General features: G+C 45.8%; 2 protein-coding genes across 2 annotated transcripts; both read left to right on the forward strand.

The window, feature by feature from the left end:
• Positions 1-46: 46 nt before the first annotated feature.
• Positions 47-23,282, forward strand: POLR1E (RNA polymerase I subunit E). Its single transcript, XM_035567615.2, has 12 exons — positions 47-207; positions 299-402; positions 2,030-2,106; positions 9,043-9,128; positions 9,865-9,920; positions 10,306-10,450; positions 12,062-12,169; positions 15,548-15,644; positions 16,437-16,570; positions 17,760-17,841; positions 19,442-19,573; positions 22,912-23,282. The coding sequence occupies exons 1-12, from the start codon at positions 147-149 to the stop codon at positions 23,069-23,071; spliced, it is 1,242 nt and encodes a 413-aa protein (XP_035423508.1). The 5' UTR covers positions 47-146; the 3' UTR covers positions 23,072-23,282.
• Positions 2,122-7,455, forward strand: LOC118258678 (zinc finger protein 280D-like). The gene is given in 1 exon segment (XM_035567616.2): positions 2,122-7,455. A coding segment is annotated over 1 exon segment (684 nt). The 5' UTR covers positions 2,122-4,652; the 3' UTR covers positions 5,337-7,455.
• Positions 23,283-23,586: the final 304 nt, after the last annotated feature.

The following is a 23,586-nucleotide window of genomic DNA, read 5'->3' on the forward strand; positions in this document are numbered from 1 at the left end:
AAGTGACGTGACGGCGCCGCCGGGCGGAGCGGCGCCGGCGAGCCAATCGGCGGTGCCCTTACTGTGCGGCGGCGCGGCCCCGCGCTCGGCAGCAAGGCGCGCGGCGGTTGGGAGGCGCCGCGTGGCGTTGCGGACGGCCCCGCGACATGGCGGCCGCCACCTGGCGCTACCGCGGGGACCCCGAGGCGGAGCAGCCGGCGATGCTGGGTGAGGGCCGCGCGGGAGGGCCGGGAGGGCGGCGGGCGGGAGGGCGGGCGGGCGGCGCCCCGGTGTGACGGCCTCTCCCCGCCGCCCGCAGTGACCTTCGCCAACGGGCAGCTGCGGCGCCCCGCCGCCCTGCGCTTCCGCCTCTACCGCAGCAGCGACGCCGCCGACCCGCGCAGGAGGCGCCGCCGGATCCTGGTAAGGCGCCGCCGCCCCCGGCCCCGGCCCGTCCGCGCGAGCCGCTCGTGGTTCTCCCCGCGGGGGGCCGGAGGCGCGGCTCTCCCACGGAGCGCCCGCAGCCCGCCCCCCCGGGGCGCCTCTGCTCCTCCCCGGCGCCTTGCCCGCTGCCCTCATCCGGCCGCTTCCGTTGCCCTGCAGCGGCCGAGGCTCTTAAAACCTGCCCGGAGATTTGGGTTGTAATAAAAAAAAAAAAAAAAAAAAGGTTAAAAGTTAAAAAAGCGCTTAGGCTCCGCCGCTGCATGACAGGAAAACAAAAAAAAACAGGAAACATTTCACGGAATCTCTGGGATTTTCGAGCAAGTTGTGGCTCTCATGGTGCCCGTCGTTGTGGTGGTGGCTGCGGCAGAGGAGGGAGGTGTGTAATGCAACGACATTGACAAGCGACAGCAAGACGAACCACGCTCGTGTGGGGGTGTGAAAGGAAGAGCGGGCTGTTTCCGCACTGTGAAGCCTCCTCGCGTGCTCTGCAGCAGCTCCGCACAAAACCACACGATGTCTCTGTACTACAACAGAGCCTTTCCCGATGTCGTGGCGCTGCCCAGTCTCGATGCGTTGCAGTCTTCCGTTGATCATTTCGGTTTCAGAATGTGCTATCTCAGATTTAACATTGTGCTTGGAATTTTCGGGTGGAAAGGAAGGGTGCCATATTGCATATTGTGCCTGGTCACATTGAGAATGACAAACAAGTTGCTGGTCTTTTACTCTGAACTGAATGCACCCTTATTGGAAAAGTTCTTGTTGATACACAGTAGCGTGTTCTCAAGGTGGCATTGATTTACCACTGTTGTGCATGTCCTGATTTATTTTAATAACCTACAGGAAAATAAGGTTTGAAAATTAAAAGCTGTTGATGACTATCAAGGTCCATATGATCACAAAATCTGTTGCGTTATGTTTATACGGTGACCCTAAAATCTTTATTGAAGCTTTTTTTTTTTTTTTTTTGAGGAACTGCGTTATGCTACAAGGAGGCTTTCTAACTCTTTCAGTCAAGAAAAAACCGAACTTAAAGTCAAAAAGTGCTTTCTGCTGGCATTGCTAACTGTTATGATTGTCTGTATGGATGACTCACTGAAGGAATAGGTTTTCAGCCAAAATCTTCAAGGGAAATATATCTTAATTGACACACAAATATTTAAAAATATAGTTAGCTGGCTGAGCCATTTGTGTCAGCTTTTTTTTTTTTTGTTAGTTCATTGCAGCCAACTGGCTGTACTAGAGTTTTAAATATATCATTCAAAATTTCATTATAAACTGAGTTCCTCTGTGTTGTAATGATGGCTTTACCCATTTTTTTGCCTTTGACCCAGGCCGACGTCTGTAAGGTTTGTCTTGTACACTTACAGAAGCTTTAGGAAACTGTGTTAAATAGCCTACAGCATTGGAAGTACCCTCTGAACCAGAGGGCTGATCTCTCCAGTCTATTGACTCTGAGTAAACCCACCTTTTCTTTCACAAACTGTTGCTCCTGGTTTAAAGCTTGGTGGTCATGGCAGTATAGAGATTTGTGGCACTAGACAGAAGAAAATGAACACAGGAAAGGTTGCTTAGCCCCATGGTCAAGTAATTTCTCTTTGTTTTTCAGGTCTCAGAAACTGAAAGGCTTTCATATGTGGGAAATAACTTCAGCAGTGGAGTTATGAAATGTAACTCACTGTGCAGGTATGGGTTCCTGACGATACTGTGGCAGTAATGTGGGGGTGGAAGTGGAGGAATTGCTCTGATGCCACATTTCTTGTAGCTTCCCTTAAACCTGGCTCAGACATTCCCATTGAGACCACAGTGCGAACGGAGAGGATTTCGGCACTAGATTTGGCTGTACCACACGGTGTAATAGGAAGCATTGGTGAAGTCACCAGCCTTTACATGTCCTGGCTTAGGAATGTGACCTTTGTAGCCTTGAGACAGATCCAACTGGCCTCCCAAGAAGTGTTTTGTGTATGAGATCTTTCTTATTCTCTGATTGAAGATCCTCTTCAATGGGCAGAGCGACAATGTAAAATAATTTTGCCTTGTTATACCCAAAGATGTTTTTTTTTTTCCTTTGATGCATATTACTGCTCCTACTAGCCTACAGAACTCTGAAATGCGCTTGATGTGTGTGTCAGCCTCTTGGTGCGATGTGCTCTGCTCTTTGAATGTACTCCACTTGTCCTGCACTGTTTGCTCTTGTAGCTTCAGTTGTCTCACTACTCTGACTCCTTAAATTATGGGTAGGGTGAGGCAGTGAAGAGCAGAGTTGCAAAAACAATTAGGAAGAGGAAGTGCTTCCAGACGTTAGCGTTCCAGTGCTCCTAGTTTCTGAATAATTTATTTAAAATGAACTACTTGCATCCCTGGCAGATAGTACTTCAGAAGATGCTAAGCTTAGTCTTTTCTGTCTGAGAATTGAAACTAGAGAGCTGGCCCTTCGACTTCAGCAGTCTTAAGATAGCATACCTGAAACAAGGCTTCAAGGAGCTTTTTCTTCTTGAGGTTGGAGAAAGGAGTTTAGTTTACTGAATGCAGGTAATGCTCCATATGTTTCTGATATGTGCACCAATGTAGTAGTATTTCTGTACAGCTTTGGCACTCCTATTTCTCAACACTTCACATCACTTTATATTATTCAGAGAGAGTTTTAACTGTTTAAGTGGTACCTGCCTGCACCTCTGAAGATCCTGAGCTGCGGAAGCTAACAAGGCAAGCTAGCTGAGATCTGTTTGGCATTAGGTTTGCATATGCCTCAGGATCGCCAGACATGCAGGCAACAGCTAATTAAATTGTTTCTTGATTTGTTTTCTAATTTTTCCACCTTATCCATGTAACCTGGTTTGTTTCCTCCCACATCTGCCTCACCTGCATTCATGATAATTTCCTGCGGTGGATCCATTCTCATAGATCTCAGCAGCTGTCAGCCTAAGACCGAATTCGCAGTTGCAGATGTTGGTGTAACAGCATAAATCACAGCTGAACAAACAGTCTGGTTTACTCTGAGTGCAAAAATCAACGAGGCTGCCAGATCCTCGGGCAGCACTTGTTTCACCTGTTTCCTAGAGCAGCAGGCACCGCTTAGCAATCCTTTCTAGCCACTGAGATTCTGTGATCCCCACAGGACTTGGGCAGCTCCTCTGAGAGCAGTTGCGTGGAGCCTTGCACACACTGCAAAAGGCAGCTTCTACAGCAGGCCAATTTTTTCCTTTAGGAAGTGTGTCCTGATTTTTAGGAAAACATGTTAAAAAGCTGCGCAAGTTCAGGCACCACTCGGTAGGCTTCAGATGGAATTGACTTTTCTGGCTGATTAAGAAATTGGTACAGTTGATACTCTGATCAGCTTCAATGAGAGGTGACATGCAGCCTCTTCCCGGTGGGTCATGAGATGTGCCGAAAAGCAGCACAAACCATTTGGGTTAGCCTCTGAAACAGGAGATGAAAAGGAGTTTACTTGAGAGAAATTAACCTACTGTAGAGACGGCACTCTTATAGTTCATAGAATCATAGAATATCCCGAGTTGGAAGGGACCCATAAGGATCATCGAGTCCAACTCCTGACACCACACGGGTCTACCCAAAAATTCAGACCATGCGACTAAGCGCATAGTCGAAACGCTTCTTAAACTCCGACAGGCTTGGTGCAGTGACTGCTTCACTGGGGAGCCTGTTCCAGTGTGCGACAACCCGCTCGGTGAAGAACCTCTTCCTGATGTCCAGCCTAAACCTCCCCTGCCTCAGCTTGACACCATTCCCGCGGGTCCTATCCCTGGAGACTAAAGAGAATAGCTCAGCGCCTGCCTCTCCACTCCCCCTCGTGAGGAAGCTGTAGATTGCGATGAGGTCTCCCCTCAGCCTCCTCTTCTCCAGGCTGAACAGGCCCAGTGACCTCAGCCGCTCCTCATACGTCTTCCCCTCTAGGCCCTTCACCATCTCCGTAGCCCTCCTCTGGACACTCTCCAACAGGTTCACGTCCTTTTTGTACTGTGGTGCCCAGAACTGCACACAGTACTCGAGGTGAGGCCGCACCAGCGCAGAGTAGAGCGGGACAATCACTTCCCTCGACTGACTCGCAATGCCGTGCTTGATGCATCCCAGGATACGGTTGGCCCTCCTGGCTGCCAGGGCACACTGCTGGCTCATATTCAGCTTGCTGTCAACCACAACCCCCAGATCCCTCTCTGTGGGGCTGCTCTGTTAGCAGACAGCCTGTTAGCAGACCTGTAACCAATCCAGTGATGACACAGCCAGTATCACGAAATATCACTGTTCCTGTAGTGGCTCAACCTGTATCCAGGCCAGTGACTACTGTGACAACACAGCCTGTAATACTCAATCAAGATTATATTATGGATTCTCCACCAGCTGCACCAGGTAATACATCTGGTATACTGTTTGCTGTGAGACTGAACTCGGGAGTTCCACAGTACCAGACTGGGCCGTCAGTGAATGTAACAGGTACTAATGCTACATCAAGCAATATTAAAAATGGAGGACCTTTTCCATGAGCTTGTCCAAAGCGCAATATTGATTTCAATCTTATGGGTCCTTTAAAAAATCATATGAAGTATTGTTGTCCAGATATGGTAAATAATTTCTTCCCGGGAGTGGCCAAAACAGAATGTGCAAGTACAACAAGCAAGATCAATGACTCTGAGAAAGGAAAATTGATTACGTTAGTTAATGACTTCTATTATGGGAAACATGGAGGTAATACCCAGCAGGTACAACAGGAGCAGAAGACTCATACAACATTTAAGTGCTTCAGCTGTCTGAAGGTTCGTAAAAATAACATAAGGTTTACGAACCACATGAAGCATCACTTAGAGCTCGAGAAGCAGAGCAGTGAAATCTGGGAAAGCCACACCACCTGCCAGCACTGTTACTGTCAGTTTCCCACCCCATTCCAGCTGCAGTGCTGAAGGGATGCAAGACACGGACTCCTGATGGCTCTTAAACAGGAGACCTTTATTGCCATTTTTCACCACTACATATACTTTCCCCGTAGCCCCACGCACTGTCCACACGCCTGAATCTGTCTTACAATTGGTTAGAGACCCTCAGGCACGCGCCTCGAGCCAGCCAGCAATTGGCCACTGCCCAAAGCTCATCTTTAACACTGTAGCCAATTTATTTTATCTCGACCTTGCTCAAGTTTTTGGTTCTATCGCCGTTTTCCTCATTATCTCTCAGGGACGTGTGAAACAGCGCAAAGCTCCCTGCGAATTCTTTTCCCACACAGTGCCACACTGAAAGTACACGCACGTCTTATGAATCATCTACTGTTTGTAAAATCTGTGAATTATCCTTTGAAACAGAAAGTTCTTTTGCAACATATGAAGGACAATCATAAGCCAGGTGAAATGCCATGTGTTTGCCAGGTATGCAACTACAGATCCTCAGCTTTTTCTGATGTAGAAATATTTCAGGACAGTTCATGAGAATACAAAACATTTGCTGTGCCCATTTTGCCTCAAAGTAATAAAAATTGGAGCACCACATATGCATCATTATATGACGCATCAGAAAAAAGGAATATACTGTTGCACTAAGTGCAGACTGCAATTTTTGACTTGCAAAGAAAAAATGGATCACAAGACTCAGCATCACTGAACATTTAGAAAACCTAAGCAGTTAGAAGGATTGCCTCCTGGATCAAAGGTTACTATTCAAGCGTCTGTTGGATCTCTTCAGTCAGGATCTTCTGTTAGAATGAGTATATCCACATTTCAGCTATCACCTAAAGCTAAAAATACAACCACTAGAAATGATAACAGATTTAATACAAATAAGTCAAAAGCAAAGTCAAAACCGTCAGCTACACTGAAGAAGCAAAATGCATGGACCAACAGCAGCAGCAAAAAAAAAAAAAGTTATGAATACAGCACTGCATAATCTAAGGTATAATTTGGGAGGTCAGAAATGCTTTGAGTGTTACTCAGAAATAAAAGATTTTGCAAGCTACTTTCCTACATATGTCCGTTGTACCTTATGCAGGTACAATACTAGCTGTAGCAAAGCCTATGTGAATCACATGATGAGTTTTCACAGTGCTCATCCAAGTAAAAAATGTTGGATCTACAAGAAGCATTCAGAAGAGCTACGAGGTGTGACTGTAGTGTGTCTTAACTGCGGTTTTCTGACTGATGGTTCTGGCTTAGATAGCATGGCCACACATCTGAGTGAAAGCCACACTCATACTTGTCAAGTTATTATAGGGAATGTTTCTGTAGATTTGCCAACTGCTGAACAAGTATCTGAGGGAGTCGAAAGTGAGCAGGTATCCTGTACTGCTTTCGCTCACTGATATGTCATTGTGGAGCAGCAAATTGAACCTAGACGAGTTTGGGATTATTTTGCAAACAAGAACATAAGTCTTCAGAGGAAACAAAAGAATGCAATAGAAATCAAAGTAAAAAAGTTGCATCGGTTGAAAAGAGCGAAGAAAACTCATCATTCTCAGGTACAAAAAATGTTCCCAGTTTGGAACTCCATGACAACAGCTCCAAGAATTCTTTGCATGAGAAAGGAGCATGTTGTGATTCAGATAGTAACAGTTAGTAGACAAAGAACAAAAATATATTCATGGTGAAAGTGAGTTGAAAACTTGCCAAAGTTCAGATGATGGTGTCTTGACTGACCAGACTAAAGTACAAAACTTGGATGAAACTACACTTGCAGCAACAAACACAAAGGACTTAAAACTAACGTTGGGTGAAGATGTTAGTTTTGAGTAGTTCTAGAGAAAAAGAAATGAACCTAAATCCCTTAGTTCAGACATTAGTGAACAAGGCAGTATTCATTTGGAGCCTTTGACTCCATCAGAGATGCTAAAGCATGAAGCGACTGAAATTCTTCAGAAAGGTAATGTTGCACCTTCATCAAAGAAAGCTGAACAACCCTCTGAACGAACAGACGAGACTTCTAACGAAAGCAGTCCCAACAGAATGGAAACAACTGTAAACAAGACAGATGAAAATGAAACAAGCTGAAATTGTGTTCTTTTTATGGTTTATTATAAATAAAGGTAGGAACACCGTGCATCAGTCCTGACAAGTGTGCTCATTGTTGCTCATAGGGTTTTTTAAGAGAGAGAAAGAGGCACAGCAGGGAAACTTTGCATATGAAGGTAGCATGTACATGTATATACAACTGAATTAACTAAGTTTATGAAAGGTAACACATTTCAATTTGTCTGCCTGTCTCTTCTGTGTGGTATATATTAAGAAACCAACATTTGAAAGGAGGAATAGATTCTATTTTTTTTACTCTCACATAAAGTGATTTGCTAGTCAAGAAAAGATTTTTAAAAATCCTCAAGTGAAATGGTGGAATTTAGTATGACTTCAGTTCTGATGCTGAAGTGGAGCACACTTTTAGCAATGGCTGTTGGTCTACTGATAAATTGGGTGAACAGAAAGCTTTGGATTTGGTGTCACATTCCTGTCTGTAAAAGCACGTAAACAGAATTATATGAATCTGTGCGCCTCTGTACAGGTGTAATCCTGTCAGACTGTAAGCTTACCTTAATAAACTTTCAGTGAAAGCGGAAATACTATGACAAAATATATGTTTGTGGGGTTTTCAATGTGCAGGCTGTGCAGAAGTACCGAGCATAATTGTATAAAGTAGGACATACTGCTGAAGGGATTATAGCTGTTAGGCTTTTACCATTGTTTTAAATATTCTTAGTGGTAGACCCAAAGGAGTGGTCTGTAAGTCAAACTGAAGTATGGTTTAATGTAAAAATTGTTTTCAGCAAAAAGAAGGAAAACTCCAAACTGGAAATACCGGCTGGCATACGTTCTGCCATTTTGCAGCTGCTACTTGCTACCTGTTACAAAAAGGACACGAGAGCATAGGAATGTACAGTTCAATTTCAGGACTTTTTGTAGTCTGTTATGTACAGAAAGATAGCTGCTGGTTTGGGGTTGGTTTCTTTATAGCTAGCAGCTAGGTGTCAGATTGCAAATGACTAACAGTAGCTTGCTCTTAGGACTTCATTGCCCATTTGAAACATTCAGAATGTGCTTTTGACTTAGTTTTGTTTCTAATGAAAGTTAAATGGTTTGAACAGCTGTTAAAGCACTGCTGTAAATTGTTACTTTTTGAGTAAATATTTGAAACAAAATTTCGTCTTTGTGAATAATTCATTGCTTATTGCTCAGTTCTGAGCTCTGAGGACTTAGGCTCAGAGTGACTTGTAGTAAGCAGGGAAGCATACACAGGGAACACAAGTTTTAGAAGCAACGTGAAACCAAGGATTAAACCAACCATACTAGAAGAGACAGAAGAAAGTAGTAACTAGCACTCAGCCACCTACAATTGATCTGTGCATTTTGAAGCCAAGTCAGTTGATTTAAGACATTTACATTTACCTAGAGCAACAAGTCTTTTTTTATATATATACCTCTGTGCATGTGTAGAAAACATGTATGTCTATAAATGTATTACTTCAAGGTAACTTTTTTTTTGAGTGAAATTCTGAATTTTCTTGGAAAATTGGTATTTGCAATGCAAAAGAACTGGCAGGAGATGCGTAATACATGTGGCTCTGCACCATGTCATGTTAAAACATCACTTCCACTGGACTGTCTCTTGCTAATAATTTGCCCCTGTTCTCCCCAGGTATTTTGTTGGTGTGTTAAACAAGGACTCTGGGCAAATGGAAGTCTACAATGCTGAAATATTCAACATGCAGCCCTTGCTGTCAGGTAGGAAGATACTGTATTTAACCCTAGCACCATAGTCACAGCGACCTAGAAATAGGTATACATTCAGCTATTGATTGCTTGGTTACTCACAGCATTGCATTCTGTTCTCTCCTCAGCTACCCTTTCTTACTTGTTTCTGCCATGTTCCCTCAGCATGAAGGAAGGAGGATACATTACATTCTCCCTCTAAGGCACAGCATGGCATGATAAACAGAGGGAGAAGGAAGATCATAGCTGAAACTTAGGGTGGGGCTTAAGCAGACAGCAGTAGGGGTGGGAGAGTAGAACTGCCAGAGCTGGGAGCAAAGTTGTCACTGCTCAGAACAAATGCAGCCTTGTCTAGGTAGGCCCTGCTGAGGGAAGCCTGGAAATGGCCAGGTCAAGGCACTGAATCACTGCAAAAGAAAACAGCTGTTCTTCAGCAGAACTGCTCTTTATTGCCGAAGCTAGGAGGATAACCCAAAGAATATGGTCTTCAGGGACCTATTTTCTATGCAACAGGACATGAATATTGCTTCCGGCTATGCATTACGCTCATAGACTTTGTAGCAAAAATTGGGCTGCCTTTCCCTCTTTGTTCCAGGTACATACTCATTCATTGTGTTCTTTAATTGACAAAGTCCCGTAGAATTCTTAGTCTAGTCTTTTATTAATGGATTAGAGCTTAAGGAGTGCCCAACACATGTGTTTTCCCAGCTGCTGCAAGCCAAGCATACTAATTCTTGTTCTTTTATAGATAATTTAATACCTGATGACACAAAGGATTACCAGAATAAATCCTTCAGGGAGAAGGTAACATTGAAACCCCATATCACATTCTGCTATGATTATCCAGCTGACAGTGACAGATACTTGTCTGAGACTGAGACGCTTAGTTTACTGTAGTGTAAATGTGCGGGTTCAGCCCTCTTTCTCAGCACTCAAGGTCTGAGAATTGCTAGTGCCTAGCGTTAGCAGTATTTTCATAATTATTTCAGTCTTGATTACAGTTCCAGGTACTTCCTACCCTGCCCTCCTCCCCCACAGTGCTTGTTGTTTAGTTGGGTTGTACCCAGTGATATGTTTGAAATTTTCTTGAAAAATGTAGGATAAATGGTGGTTAGCTGGGTTTTCCTCTTGGATGCAAAGTGTTCTGAGTTCAGCAGTGTGCACTCATTTCCGTCTCTCTCGTGCACAGGTGGATTTGTGCATTGAGGCCTTTGGCACCAGCAAGCAGAAGCGAGCTCTGAATTCCCGACGAATGAATGCAGTGGGCAATGATATTCTTAACACAGCTGTGACAAAAGCAGCAGCAAATGTTATAGATGCAAAGGGAGTAACAGGTAAGAATATTGTGTGATGTGTCACTGAAGACAATTAGATGTGCTTTTCTGTCTGTTTGTTGCCAAGTATGGCAGGAAGAAGAAAGGGGTTTTGCTTGTAGTAAGCGATGAAGCTGTTGGTTTAACAGCTGAAATGGGCACGTTGAGGAAATCACAGGTCATTCTGGTAGAAAAGGAACTGCTTCCTTCTGATCCTACTAGGCTTAGTGTGGGAGTTGCCTGGGTAAGGGAAGGTCCATGTGTCGTCAGTGTCCCTTTCTGCCCATATTTTGTCAATGTTCTGGAAGTCCACTTAGAGGCATAAAGGCAGTAAAGTCACCTGGCTTGATAAGAGCTGCTGAATGTTCATTAAGGTGAGCTGTACTCTGGCTTCACAGTGGCATGTGTATGGAAAATGATCTATGCCTTATACTGGGTCCCAGCACCATCATGTGCTATCCCTAGTGCTGTTTTGAGTCAGTCTGATAGACTCGGTCCTCTGCTATGGAGAAGCTGGCAGGAAAAGGTATCTGCCATGGTCTTAGTTATTGCCACTACTGTAGGAAAAATTCTCCCCAGTATCACATTGAGGTAATGTTTCAAGGAGAGCTGATACCCCCTTCTATTGGTGCTGGTGAGGCTGCATCTGTATCGCCTTGTGCAGCCTGTGCCACCCCACTCTGCCCTATCCCTGAACTTGGTTAGTCTGGCAGAGAGAAGGCCAAGGGGATCTAACCAGCAACCCACAGCTGTCTGAAGGGCAGTCAGAGCCAAGCCCTTCTCAGCAGTGTCAGGCTATACAGCAAGGGTCAGCAGGACAAGTCACAGTGGTCCATGGGAGGAACTTCTTGCCTTGGAGGATGGTGGAGCCCTGGGACAGGTCACGGGGAGCTGTGTGCTCACCATCCTTGGGATGACTTCCAAGCCTTGGTTGGGAAAGCCAGGGCTGCCCTGGTAAGTGCTGGAGACAGTCCATGCAGGAGGTTGAACTGGAGACCAACTGAGCTTCCTTCCACCAGCACTTGTGGGATTCTGACTTGCATTAGCTATGAATAGGAGAGACTATAAAACTGGTCAGCTCTCATTGACATGAAAGCTCTCAGCGCTTGTGTTCCAGATAGGATATCTACTGTGCTCTGCATGTTATGCTGGGCCAGATGATGTGCAATGGAACCCAGGATGTTAAAACAATGTTCTCCTGCTCACCCTAGAGGCAAGAGGTGTAGCAGCAGCAGCCAGTTTTGTCTAGTCTGGAGCACCATTTCTGAATCTTAAGTAGCAGAAAGTTCTTCACAGAAGTGATGACACCAGGCTAAAAGGCAGCATGCTGAGTACATTACAGGCAAATTAGAAACTCTGAGCCTCCTAGAATGCTTTCTGTACCCACACATGGCAGTAACCAAACAAAATGGGGAAGAGCTGTGGCCTTTCCTTGTCACTGTTCCCAGTGAGATAAGTGCTTAAAACTCCATTTCAGCTTCCGTTTGCTGCTTAAACTAAACTACTGTTGACCCAAACCTCCCCCCCCCCAAATTGACTTGAATTTCAAGGAAGTATTTGGGTGTGGTCACATTCTCTCAGTTTTTGTCTGCATGGTCCAAATGCTGTTTTGTTTCCCACTTCTCTCCTAAGCTTTGATCCAAGATGTGGCCCAAGACGATGTACAGAACATGTCCATATTTCTGCCTCCGTGTCACGAAGATGCCGACAAACCAGAACATGTTTACAAGTTTGAAGACAGTATCTTTTTCAGTAGCAGAGTGTGGTTTCTGATTTCTGTTTGCTTGATGTCAGTACTCTGGCATGTGGGAGGGGAGTGCTGCCAGGCATGTGGCAGCACTGAGCTGAACCTTTGTAGAATTGTAGAATGGTTTGGGTTGGAAGGGACCTTAAAGACCATCTAATTCCACCCCCCCCGCCATGGGCAGGGACACCTTCCCCTAGACCGGGTTGGCCAAGGCCCCATCCAACCTGGCCTTGAGCACTTCCAGGGATGGGGCATCTAACCTTCTCTGGGAAACCTTTTCCAGTGCATCACCCCCCTTGGAGTAGAGAAGTCCTTCCTTTTATCTAATCTAAATCTACCTTCTTTGAGTTCAAAGCCATTATTCTCCCTGAGAAAGAGTCCCTCCCCAGCCTTCCTGTAGGCCCCCTTTAGGTATTGGAAAGTTGTTACAAGGTCTCCCTGGAGCCTTCTCTTCTCCAGGCTGAACAACCCCAACTCCCTCAGCCTGTCTTTGTAGAAGAGGTGCTCCAGCCCTTCATCATCTTTGTGGCCCTCCTCTTGTTCTAATGTTTCCGTGTCCTCCTTGTGCTGGGGGCCCCAGAGCTGAACACAGGGCTCCAGGTGGGGTCTCACGAGAGCAGAGGAGTGGAAGAATCCCCTCCCTTGTCCTGCTGGCCACACTGCTTTTGATGCAGCCCGGGATATGGTTGGCTTTCTGGGCTGCAAGCACATGTTGCTGCCTCATGGTGAGCTTCTCATCCACCAGCACCCCCACGTCCTTCTCCTCAGGGCTCTTCTCGATCCATTCTCTGCCCAGCCTGGATTTGTGTTTCAGATTGCCCCAGCCCAGATGCAGGACCTTGCACATGGCCTTGTTGAACCTCATGAGGTTTGCACAGGCCCACCGCTCAGGCCTGTCTAGGTCCCTCTGAATGGAATCCCTTTCCTCCAGTGTGTCGGCCACACCTCACAGCTTGTAGTCATCAGCAAACTTGGTGGGGATGCATTCAGCCCCACTGTCCATGTCACCAGCAAAGACATTAAATCGTGCTGGTCCCAGTACTGACCCCTGACGAACACCACTTATTACTGATCTCTGCCTGGACACTGAGCTGTAGACTGCAACTCTTTGAGTGCGACCATCCAGCCAATTCCTTACCTGCTGAGTGGGCCATCTGTCAATCTGTCTCTCCAATTTAGAGACAAGGATGTTGTGCAGGACAGTGTCAAATGCTCCGCACAAGTCCAGGTAGATTATGTCAGTTGCTCTTCCCCTATCCACCAATGCTCTAATCCCGTTGTAGAAGGCCACCAGATTTGTCAGGCATGTTCTGCCCTTAGTGAAGCCGTGTTGGCTGTCACCAATCACCTCCTTTTTCCTGTATGCCTTAGAATAGTTTCCAGGAGGATCTACTCCATGATATTGCTTGGTCCAGAGGTGAGTCTGACTGGCCTGTAGTTCCCTGGGTCTTCCTTTTTCCCTTCTTGAAAATGGGGGTTCTGTTTCCCCTCTTCCAGTTGGTGAGAACTTCATTGGATTGCCACAGTTTCTCAGATATGATGGATAGTGCCTTAGCAACTACATCCACCAGTTCCCTCAGGACCTGCAGATGCATCTCCTCAGGTCCCATGGACTTGTGCACCTTCGGGTTCCTTAGCTGGTCTCAAACCTGATCTTCTCCTGCAGTGGGCAGTTCTTCATTCTTCCAGTCCCTGACTTAGCCTTCTGAGACTTGAACTATGTGGCTGGAGCTCCTGTCACTGAAGAGTGAGGCAAAAAAGTCGTTGAGTACCTCAACTTTCTCCATATCCCAGGTAACCAGGTCTCTCATTTCCTCCTGGAGAGGGCCCACAATTTCCATGGTCTTCCTTTCATCACTGACATGCCTATGGAAGCCTTTCCTGTTGCCCTTGATGTCCCTTTCCAGATTTAATTTTGTGAGTGCTTTGGCTTTCCCCACCTTATCCCTGGCTGCTCGCACAGTGTGTCTGTATCCCTCCCAGGCTACCTGTCCTTGCTTCCACCCTCTGTAGGCCTCCTTTTTCTGCTTCAGTTTTGCCAGGAGCTCTTTCTTCATCCATGCCGGCCTCCTGGCATTTTTGCCCGACTTTCTCTTTGTTGGGATTCATCACTACTGAGTTTGGAGGAGGTGAATATCCTTGAATATCACACATCTTTCCAGGGCTTTGTCCCATGTTACTCTACCAAGTAGATCCCTGAAGAGGGCAAAGTCTGCTCTCCCAAAGTCCAGGGTAGCGAGCTTGCTGTGCTCCCTACTTGCTGCCCTCCGAATGCAAAACCACACCATTTCATGGTCACCGCGGTCAAAGCTGCTCTTGAGCTTTACGTTTCCCACCAGCCCTTCTTGCTGGTAAGAATGAGGTCCAGCATAGCACCTCTCCACATTGGCTCCTCTATCCTCTATCACATGGAGAAGGGAGTTGTCATCAGTGCACTCCAGGAACCTCCTGGATTCTCTATGCCCTGTTGTGCTGTCCCTCCAACAGTTACCAGGGTGGTTGAAGTCCCCCATGAGGACCAGGACTTGTGAACGTGAGTCTGCTTCTGTCTATCTATAGAGAGCCTCGTTCTGCTTGGTCTTCCTGAGCAGGTGGCCCATAGCAGACCCCCATTATAATGTCCCCTGTCCCTGCCATCCCTGTAATGCTGACCCATCCCCAGGCAGAGCTCCAGGCACTCCAGCTGCTCACTGAAATAGAGGGCGATGGCCCCTCCCCTGCCTGTCCTTCGTAAAGAGCCTGTGTCCTTCCATCCTAACGGTCCAGTCATGGGAGGCATCCCACCATGTCTCCATAATGCCAGTGCCAAAGCCCTGCAGGCATGTGTATATCTCTAACTCTTGTTTATTCCCCATGCTACGTGTGCTAGCATAGAGGCATTTGAGTTGGGCCCCTGATGAAGCTGACTTACTGGCTGCAGTAGCTGCATTTCCTTTGCACTGCTCTTCAGGTGCTCTCCTGCTGACCTGTGACCCTTCTTCAGGCTCTGGGCATCAAACAAAAAGCTGAGAGAGCAGGGACATACTGCATTGGCACTTAGGGCCTGCAAATTCTGTATCTTTCCTCCGTCCTACAAATAGAAGGACGCCATGCCTCCCTGCTGGAAGCACTTCAGCTAAGAGTAGTAATGAGATCAGAAACATAGGAGAAATGATTTGTGATTGAGCCACAGCCTTTAGACACTTTTATTGGTCAGCTTCCAAGTCTTGCAATTACATCCTGCTTATTTATAATTTCCTTCCCCACTTTCCTTTCCCACATATTTCTATTGCAAGAGTGAAGAGAGTATATCTTATTATGGGATGCTCTTACCAGAAAGGAGAGAAGGTATTCATGTTCTTTACTTCAGAATTTCTTTAAAATCCTTCCAGTCCTGTCCCCAGCAGAGTATGAAGCACTGAAGGGTCCAGCAGCAGCCTTTATTAACATCACTCCAGAAGAAATCACCAAGAAAACAGAAGAGAAAAGGTAATAGTGCTGCAAGCAGCCTTTTAATAGTTAGGGATGGCCTTGTGAAATTGCAGTTCTTCTGAGGTGCAGGATGGCAGCTGCTACCAGCTTCCCAGTATGGGACCAGCTCCCCAGTATGGGTATGGATTGGCTGATCTTTCCAGTCCAGAGGGAGGATGTTTAATCCAAACATGCAGCTCCACACCTTTGGGGAGTATGGAGGGAGCTGTACTGGAGAGGAGGTGGTGTGCACTGCAGTATGGCTGCCCTTTTGGGAACTGATTACAGAAGAAGAGAGGGGATAAATCCAAAGTGGGAACTGGAGGCAAGTTCATACAAAAAGGACCATAGAGCTGTGCTGAGAATGGTACGCCTGTGGCCAGGCACTGTCCCCAGCGAGTAGTTACTGTCTTGGTTTAGAAGTTGCAGTGGCTTGGCAAATTGACATGGACATACACTTAGTGTGTTAAGTCCTGGTGCTGAGCAGCTGAAGTAAGCAAACAAACTCCCTATGCTTCCCATCTGCCCATGCCTAAGTAGAAGTGTGTCTGTGCCCCATAGTGAGCCTGCAGATTCTACAGTACAGGGGCCTGCACAGTGGCTGCACTCTGAAAAGGCCTGGCTGAATGTTGTCGGCAAGGAAAATGTACTCACAGAGCAGCCTTGTGAACTTCTGTTTGTCAGTGTTCTGGGAAATCTTCCAGCCTAAAACAGCTGTGCATTGAAGTCAGGGGTTTGCTGTGTCCTGTTCTGATAAGTAAGATAGTCCCTGGTTCTTTGATCCTCATGCTCCCTCTCTTTCTTCTTCAGCCATTGCTCCTTTGTCTTAGAGGAGCTGAAGTTCCTGCCTGTTGATGAGAAGAGCAGGGATCACAAAGCCCGATGCCTGTGGTTCCTGGACATCCTTATTAAGTTCAGCTTCCTGAAAGTCATCAAGAAGAAGCGTAAGACAGTTTTCAGCTCTTTGCCTTTTCAGCTACCTGCTGGAACCTGGTTTGCAATGACTGCAGTAGAAAACAGTAAAGCTGCCCAGAGTTAGCTGTTCAATAAACAGCCACTTGGCAGCAGTTATAGTTCAACCTGTGTCACGGTGAGGTTGAGGATCTTCATGTTGTTGTGGGGTATTCAGTCTGCATCTACTGGAAGATGGATGTCTAATCCTTTTCAGTCCCTTTCTAACAGTCACACATCAGAGTGGCACCATGAGATCCTCTTTGTAGGAGATAAGGTCACTTAGGTTGGAATTTGAGATTCATTTTTGTTTATTGATAAGTTATGGTTTCTGTACTTACAGACATGTTTAATATTTTCAGGCTTTACTCTGGGAGTAGGGAAGCTGGAAATTGTCAGCTCTTTCCCTCTTCTAGCCTCTACATTCCAGATGCAAGAGGCGTACAGTACACAATATATACTTTATATCTGTCTCTGTTCTCTTGAGTATCAGGGTTTTCAGTTTCCTTTACTTAACAGCTCAGTGTGTGAATCCCAGTAAAATGGCAGGAACTGTTTTTTTCAAAAACACCACACAAAATATTTTGGTTGAGATTTTCAGGTCTTGGTATATTTCACAGAACTCTTGCATGCGATTCTCATTCTCGGTCCTGAAAACTCCAATGGTAGCATTTTCAGTGGCAGGGAAATGATATATGAGGAAAGGGTAAGCCTGCCTGTGGAGATCTTCCTGCATAGCTGGAGACAAAGGAGTCATCCTGTAGGAGTTAGTTGAGGAGGCTTGAAATGGATGTTGAAAATGACTAGTTTGGTGCTAATAGGAATTTGTTAATGTGGTTTCAGTTTTAATCATCTATCTGACAGGACTATCTATTAAGAGACAGGAATCTATTAAAAGAAAGGTTTGTGTAGTTGCACATGTACATGGGTATTTTAGTCTGTCTAGTATTGAGGCGGGACATCCCATTTGCAGTGAACAACAAAAGATGTTAGGAGCCTCTCTCTTATCTGAAAATTGATTAGACCCAGAAATCAAGTGTGCAAGTTCCTTTTAGTTTCTCTGCACTCATGTGTAGAGGTCATGAATGCTGTAGTAAGGAACATGCTGTTATGATGGTTGACTTACATTGTGAGGAAGAGTACGTGCCTCTTATTTCACTGCAAAAGCCGTTTCTATCCTAGATCCAATGGGTCCTGAATGTCCACACATTATTAGCAGGAAACTCATGAAGAACTTCACCTCACTGACCTACAACAACGGCAGGTAAGGAACTTTGTTTGCTTCGATGTTCTCGAGGTTGAGATATAGCAGAATTCAACTTGAAGGGCCATGGTGTCATTATCGGGAAATATACCAAAATGGAAGACAGCAGAAGCTTCTTGAGTAGCACCCTGGACTGTGTAGAATACTGTTTTATGACTGATGATGGTCCGTGGACAGTGCAAATCTACTATGTGACTGGGAGAGGCAGAGCCATGTGTGCAAAAGCATGTGCCTATGAATTTTGCTAGCCTGACCAAATGGCATGCCTGTCTGTTTCTGGAGTTCGCTCCCTGAATGCAGGATAGGAGAACATATGCTTGTGTTGCAGCTTACTCAACTGCGTGGAGAAAATGGGTAGCTGTCTACACATACATTTTTCACTGTAAACCAAGGCAGCTGACAGGTAGCTATGCCAGCTCTTCCACCATCTCAGAGTAGGGTTGGGACAGAGGCAGAACAGTGGCTAAATAATGGTGCTTCTTTTACACTCACATTGCTTAATTAAAACAAAAGGGATGCTTTTGCATGAAGTAGACCCAACTTATTTGAATTCTCCAGACCTACGCAGACAAAACCACATAAAGATTTGTGCTGCTTAACCCCTGGGCTGAGACCAGTGCAGGTTGATGTACAGAAACTCATGCCATTGCACATGTATGTTTACAGGCCAAAGAGTTCTCCTTAAGTTTTGCCCAAGCATTACCCAGCCAGCAGTGACAAAGTTGGTTGCAGTAAGATGGGTTCTCATTCTGCCATGGAGGTCAGACAGGACAAGTCATCACCTCATGACAGGAATAGACTAGGGGTTAGGAAGCTCATTCTTTCCAGCAGTGTCAGAGACACTTGCTGAGGCAGCTGCTGGAGGCTGCTTTTGACCAGATGGCCATTGGTTGCTACCTTACAAAGGATGCCTTTTATAACTAAGCAGTTATTTATCTGGATAAATGTTTTCAGTGGTCCTGTTGAGAGGAAGCACCAAAATACTGGCAAGAGTGAATAATATTCTAATTCTTGCCACAGTGCCTTTCCTGCAGTCAAGGAGTCAACAGCCTCTGCATGGAAGAGGCGTAACTGCTGTTGCTCAGCCATCATGCAGCTGCACTGTTGCTGTCAGACTGAAATTAACAGAGAATTTGAGTCCAAATGGGTGAGCATTTGTCTATGAGGACTCAAACTACTGGTGAACAATCAAAATAAATCCTTCCAAATTTGCTCTGTGTGGACTGTCTATTTAAGTAGCCATTAGTAGTTATACTGAATACCCTCAGAGCAGCTTCTCTTTGCTTTCCTCTTTCAAGGGATCAGAGTGCCAGAGAGACAGAAATGTCATTAGTTGGTGATTTTGTCAAGGCCGTAAAGCAATAAACAACTCCAGAGGCCTTTGCTTTTGAACAGAAACATAAGCAGCTTGTGAGAAGGATAAAGAAGTCCGTGAGGTCCCCATGAACAGGGATATTTGTTGCTTAAAGCTCTTTCTTTCATGTCTAGGAAAAGTCTGTCATCGCTAACAGAGGCTCCAATTCTCTCTGTACCTCATGGGGGTTGTGTTTTGGGTTCACTAATATTCCAAATTTCATGTGTTCTCCCTCTTGCCGTTCAGTGTCCAGAATTTAATCTCTGCATCAATGAAGACTAAAATCGCATCATACGTCATCGCCTTGGCTCTGCACATTAACAAATTCCAAATAGACCTCACCGTCCTGCAGAATGACATGAAGCTCCACGAAAGCAGGTGAATCATGTTTGTTCATACCTGCTGAGATGCCTGCGGTCCTCATACAAATAGTGCCCCAGGGAAGAGAGCTCTGGAGCCTGTCTTGCACCTGAGTAGTACGGTACCTGCTGTGAGAACCTTTTGCTGTAATTGGACATTGGAGTGTGTTGAAGCTTTCTTTTCAAGCCCTACTACTTGTAAAGGAGGGTGGTTATACGTCTCAAGCTTTGTGATGGTGCTTATCGCAATGCACCCTCAGGTGCATTAAGAGGATATTCATCTACATTGCAGGCAGGGAAACTGAGGCGGGCAGCACCCGAATGGCCAGCTGGGGCAGATTCCAGCAGAAAAGCTACCCAACTGCTTCCCAGCCCCATTTCTTCCCTGACAAGGCTCTTCACTCTTCACTTTCCTGTCCCTGATACACCTTCCTTCTGCAGAGTTCTGGTCCCTGCTAGCTACCAGTCTGAATGCAAGCCCAGCTTTGTAGCAGACTGCAGCAGGAAAACTTGAAACAGGTTTTTGTCTCACAATCAGATAGTAAGTTGGTGGTAACATGGAGTAATCCCATGCTCCTGAAATTTCCTCACTCAGGGGTTGGAACCAAGGAAATTGTTTTGTTTCTGAAATGGTGATAGACTTGGGGACTTTTCAGCAAAGCATCTTGGGGGGAGAACTGGAGAGAGGTTGGCCATAGTATTTGAAATAAGGATTTGCCACAGAATCACAGACTGAATGAGGCTGGCAGCGACCTTTGAGGGTCATCTGGCCCTATTTCCCTGCTCAAGCAGGGCTACCTGGGGACAGTTGTGCAGAACCATGTCCAGACAGCTTTTGAAGGTCTTTCCAAGTGGGGAGACTACACAGCCGCTCTGAGCAACCTATTTCAGTGCTGTCATCCACACAGTGAAGAAGTGCTTCCTGCTGTTGAAGGGGAACTTCTTGTACTCCAGTTTGTGCCCATTTCCTCTTGTCCTGGCACTGAGCACCACTGTGAAGAGCCTGGCTCCATTTTCTTTACAACCTCCCTTCAGCTATTTACAGACATTGATGAGATCCCCCTGAGTTTCCTCTTCTCCAGGCTGAATAGTTCCAGCTCTCTCAGCCTTTCCTCACAGGAGAAGTGATCCAGTCCCTTCATCATCTTTGTGGCCCTTTTTTGGACCACATTTGTATGTCTGTGTCTCCCCTGGGTAGCAGAATTGAACATGGTACTCCAGGTGCAGCCTCACCTGCGCTGAGTAGAGGGTAAGGACATCTCTTGATGTGCTGGCAACACTTTGCCTAATGCAGCCCAGAATACTGTTAGCCTTTTGCAGTGATGGCCCGTTCCTGACTAATGCTCAGCATGGTATCCACTGGGATTCCTAGGCCTCCAAAATCTGCAAAGCTGCTTTCCAGCTGGGTGATCCCCAGCATGTCCTGATGTCTGGGATTGTTCCTCCCCAGGTGCAGGACTTTGCACTTTCGTTGTTGAACTTAAAGAGATTCTGGTCAGCCCACTTCTCCAGCTTGTCGAAGTCAGTCTGGATTGCAGCACGTCCCTCTGCTGTATCTGTCACTCCTCCCAGTGCCAAGTCAAGGGTAGAGAGCATGAGTGGATAGAAACAAGCTTGTAGAATAAGCAACTGGGCAAACAATGCTTGCTGTGTTAGATTTTTTTTGAAAGTTGCTCCCTAGACTTTAATTTTCCATAGAAAAATAATTACTCCCCTGCCAAGTGGTGTCTCAGCTGTCAGCTGCAAGACATGCTTATGCCAGCAGGTGTCAGCAGAGCCTCCTCCAGCTCCTCTGGCTCTGAGAACGCTTTCATTACAGTTTGCACTGTAGTATCTCTCTGGCCCCTGCAGAATAAATCAGGAATTGATCAGCACTAATCAGCCAGTCTGCTGAGCTTGCTGGGAAATTGCCCAACAAGCAGACATTAGCTCAACAAGCAGCTTGTTAATACTGTCCGGGAATGGGTCAGGTGGCCGTATTAGTAGCTGTTCAGCCATGCATGTATCTCTGTCGCACCCCATACTGTTCTGTGAGTCATGGTGACTCTTAAGGACATTTGCTGCCTAGCTCAACCATACTGGTCTTTTCTGTCAGGATTCTTTAGAGGCGATGCTGCTGTAAAGGAGCTGCAAATGGTCAAAAGTCCTTCACTACAACAGAGAAAGACATTGTAGAGTATCCTGGGCCTTCTTGTTGAGGGACATAATCTCAAGATCCTAGGAAAACTGAAAGTTATCAGAGCCCTTAGCCACATCTGGGTTTTGCAAGCTGTATAGTCAGACCTGATGCAGCAACTTCTGATTTTTTCTGCAATTCTGCTCTTTGTTCTTAGATAACTAATAGCAATGTTAACTGGGCTGGCTGATACTGGTTTCCATCTCTTTTTTTTTTTTTTTTGGAAGCTGTTTTAAAATAAGTTAGTTGGTTGTTTTTGTTTTTTTTTTTTTAATTACAAGTTTTCCAAGTTTTTGATCTTAAACGCTTTACTGGAGCTGGGAGCACAAGTTATAGGATGCTAGTGACAAAAAGGTGGGGGAAGCAATCACTTGTTGGAAAAACAGAGATGAGGCACATGTCCCTGTGACACTTCACTTAGCCACGGGATGATCCTTGCTTGGAGTGGGAGGTTTGGTTGAGGAACACCTGACATCTCTTCCCATCTGAATCTGTTTGTATTTCAAAGCCGTAAAGTCATCTGGGAGGATTCTGGGGCTTGTGTGTTGTCAGGGCACCAGCTGAGGTCAGATAACTTATTTCCTTGCTAGATTCCTCTCAGACAAACTTTGTTCTTTGACAAACCTCCAGGTATGTTCTGGCTTGTGACTTCTTGCCCAAACCCATCACACTACAGATCTCAGCCAAGACCTGAATTTCAGCAATTAAAGGGAGATGCTCTCACTGTATTAGATTCCCTCCAATGTACCATATATGAAAGATGAGTCCATTGGGAATCTAATATGGGCTGCCTGCAGCAGCAGCTGTAACATCTCTTCACAGAAAAATGGAGAGCTGCATTATTTTTTCTGAGTCAGCTGGCCATTGACTGCTCTCTCATGCTTATGCTCTCTGAGGTTGTTGTGCAGTTTGGTAGCATTCCAGCCTGCCCAGCAAGGCTCTGCCTTATAATCTTGAAATACTTCCAGCTTCTAGTTAGATGGTCTTTCAAGGTCCCTTCCAATCCCTAACATTCTGTGATTCTGTCCCCACGGTGGTGTTAAGATGCAGAGCAGACATCCTGCTTGTGGCTGCCTCCTGGCTTCCCTCCCTGAGGTGAATGGCTGCTCATCTTTTTTGTGGTGTCTGTCCCAGAAGACCTGTCTGCCCCACTGACATAGTGTTTCTCTGGTGTTTTCCAGGATGATGGACATTGCAAAGGCCATGCGGTTGAAGATCTCCAAGGCAAAAGGACTGCCAGGACTTGAGAATGATCAGAACCACAAGCTTGGCACACTGTCTCTCCCCTTGCCTGCACAGAAGACATCAGGGAACCAAAGGAAGCGCAAGAAGATGAACTAAAATGTCTGAGAGGTCTGAGCAGGTGTGAAAAAGTTCCCTTCAGAACAGTCACCCTGCACATACAGAGTCATGGGGATGCTTTTCTCTGTTGTGTTTGGTTGTCCAGCATTACTACACAATCTCACTGAAGTCACAGTGTTGGGCTGGAACTGGTGTTCACTTCATTAAACTGCTGATCTTTTCTATTAAAAAAAAAAAAAGCTCTAATAAACCCATTGTCTTTCTTCCTGTCTTTATGAAGAGAAAAGGATGTAGGATGTGCCAGAGCAAGAGGATACTGGTTGAAACTGCAAGTGCTCCACTGACTGCTTTCTTCTGGCAACGTAGTGTTCAGCTCATGGCCAGTTTTACTTTTTTGACACAAATGCAGCGTAGAGAGCACAGAGAGAGAGAGAAAAAGCAAAGTTTTATTTCTGCACAGTTTCAGTTCCAAGTGTTTCTCCAGAAGTTTCAGTGTAATTCTGTGTAGGGTCTGGTCTTGTGCATATCAGAGCCAGCAGCTCTTACTTGGACTG

This window comes from Cygnus atratus, chromosome Z, assembly GCF_013377495.2.
Source record: "Cygnus atratus isolate AKBS03 ecotype Queensland, Australia chromosome Z, CAtr_DNAZoo_HiC_assembly, whole genome shotgun sequence".
In the NCBI taxonomy this organism is placed as follows: Eukaryota; Metazoa; Chordata; class Aves; order Anseriformes; family Anatidae; genus Cygnus; species Cygnus atratus.

Bases quoted from the DNA above. Each gene is read 5' to 3' on its own strand.
- POLR1E (XM_035567615.2), top strand. From the start codon at position 147: ATGGCGGCCGCCACCTGGCGCTACCGCGGGGACCCCGAGGCGGAGCAG. The intron at 10,451-12,061 runs GTAAGAATATTG...TTCTCTCCTAAG, and splicing joins AGATGCAAAGGGAGTAACAG to CTTTGATCCAAGATGTGGCC. The intron at 19,574-22,911 runs GTGAATCATGTT...GGTGTTTTCCAG, and splicing joins ATGAAGCTCCACGAAAGCAG to GATGATGGACATTGCAAAGG.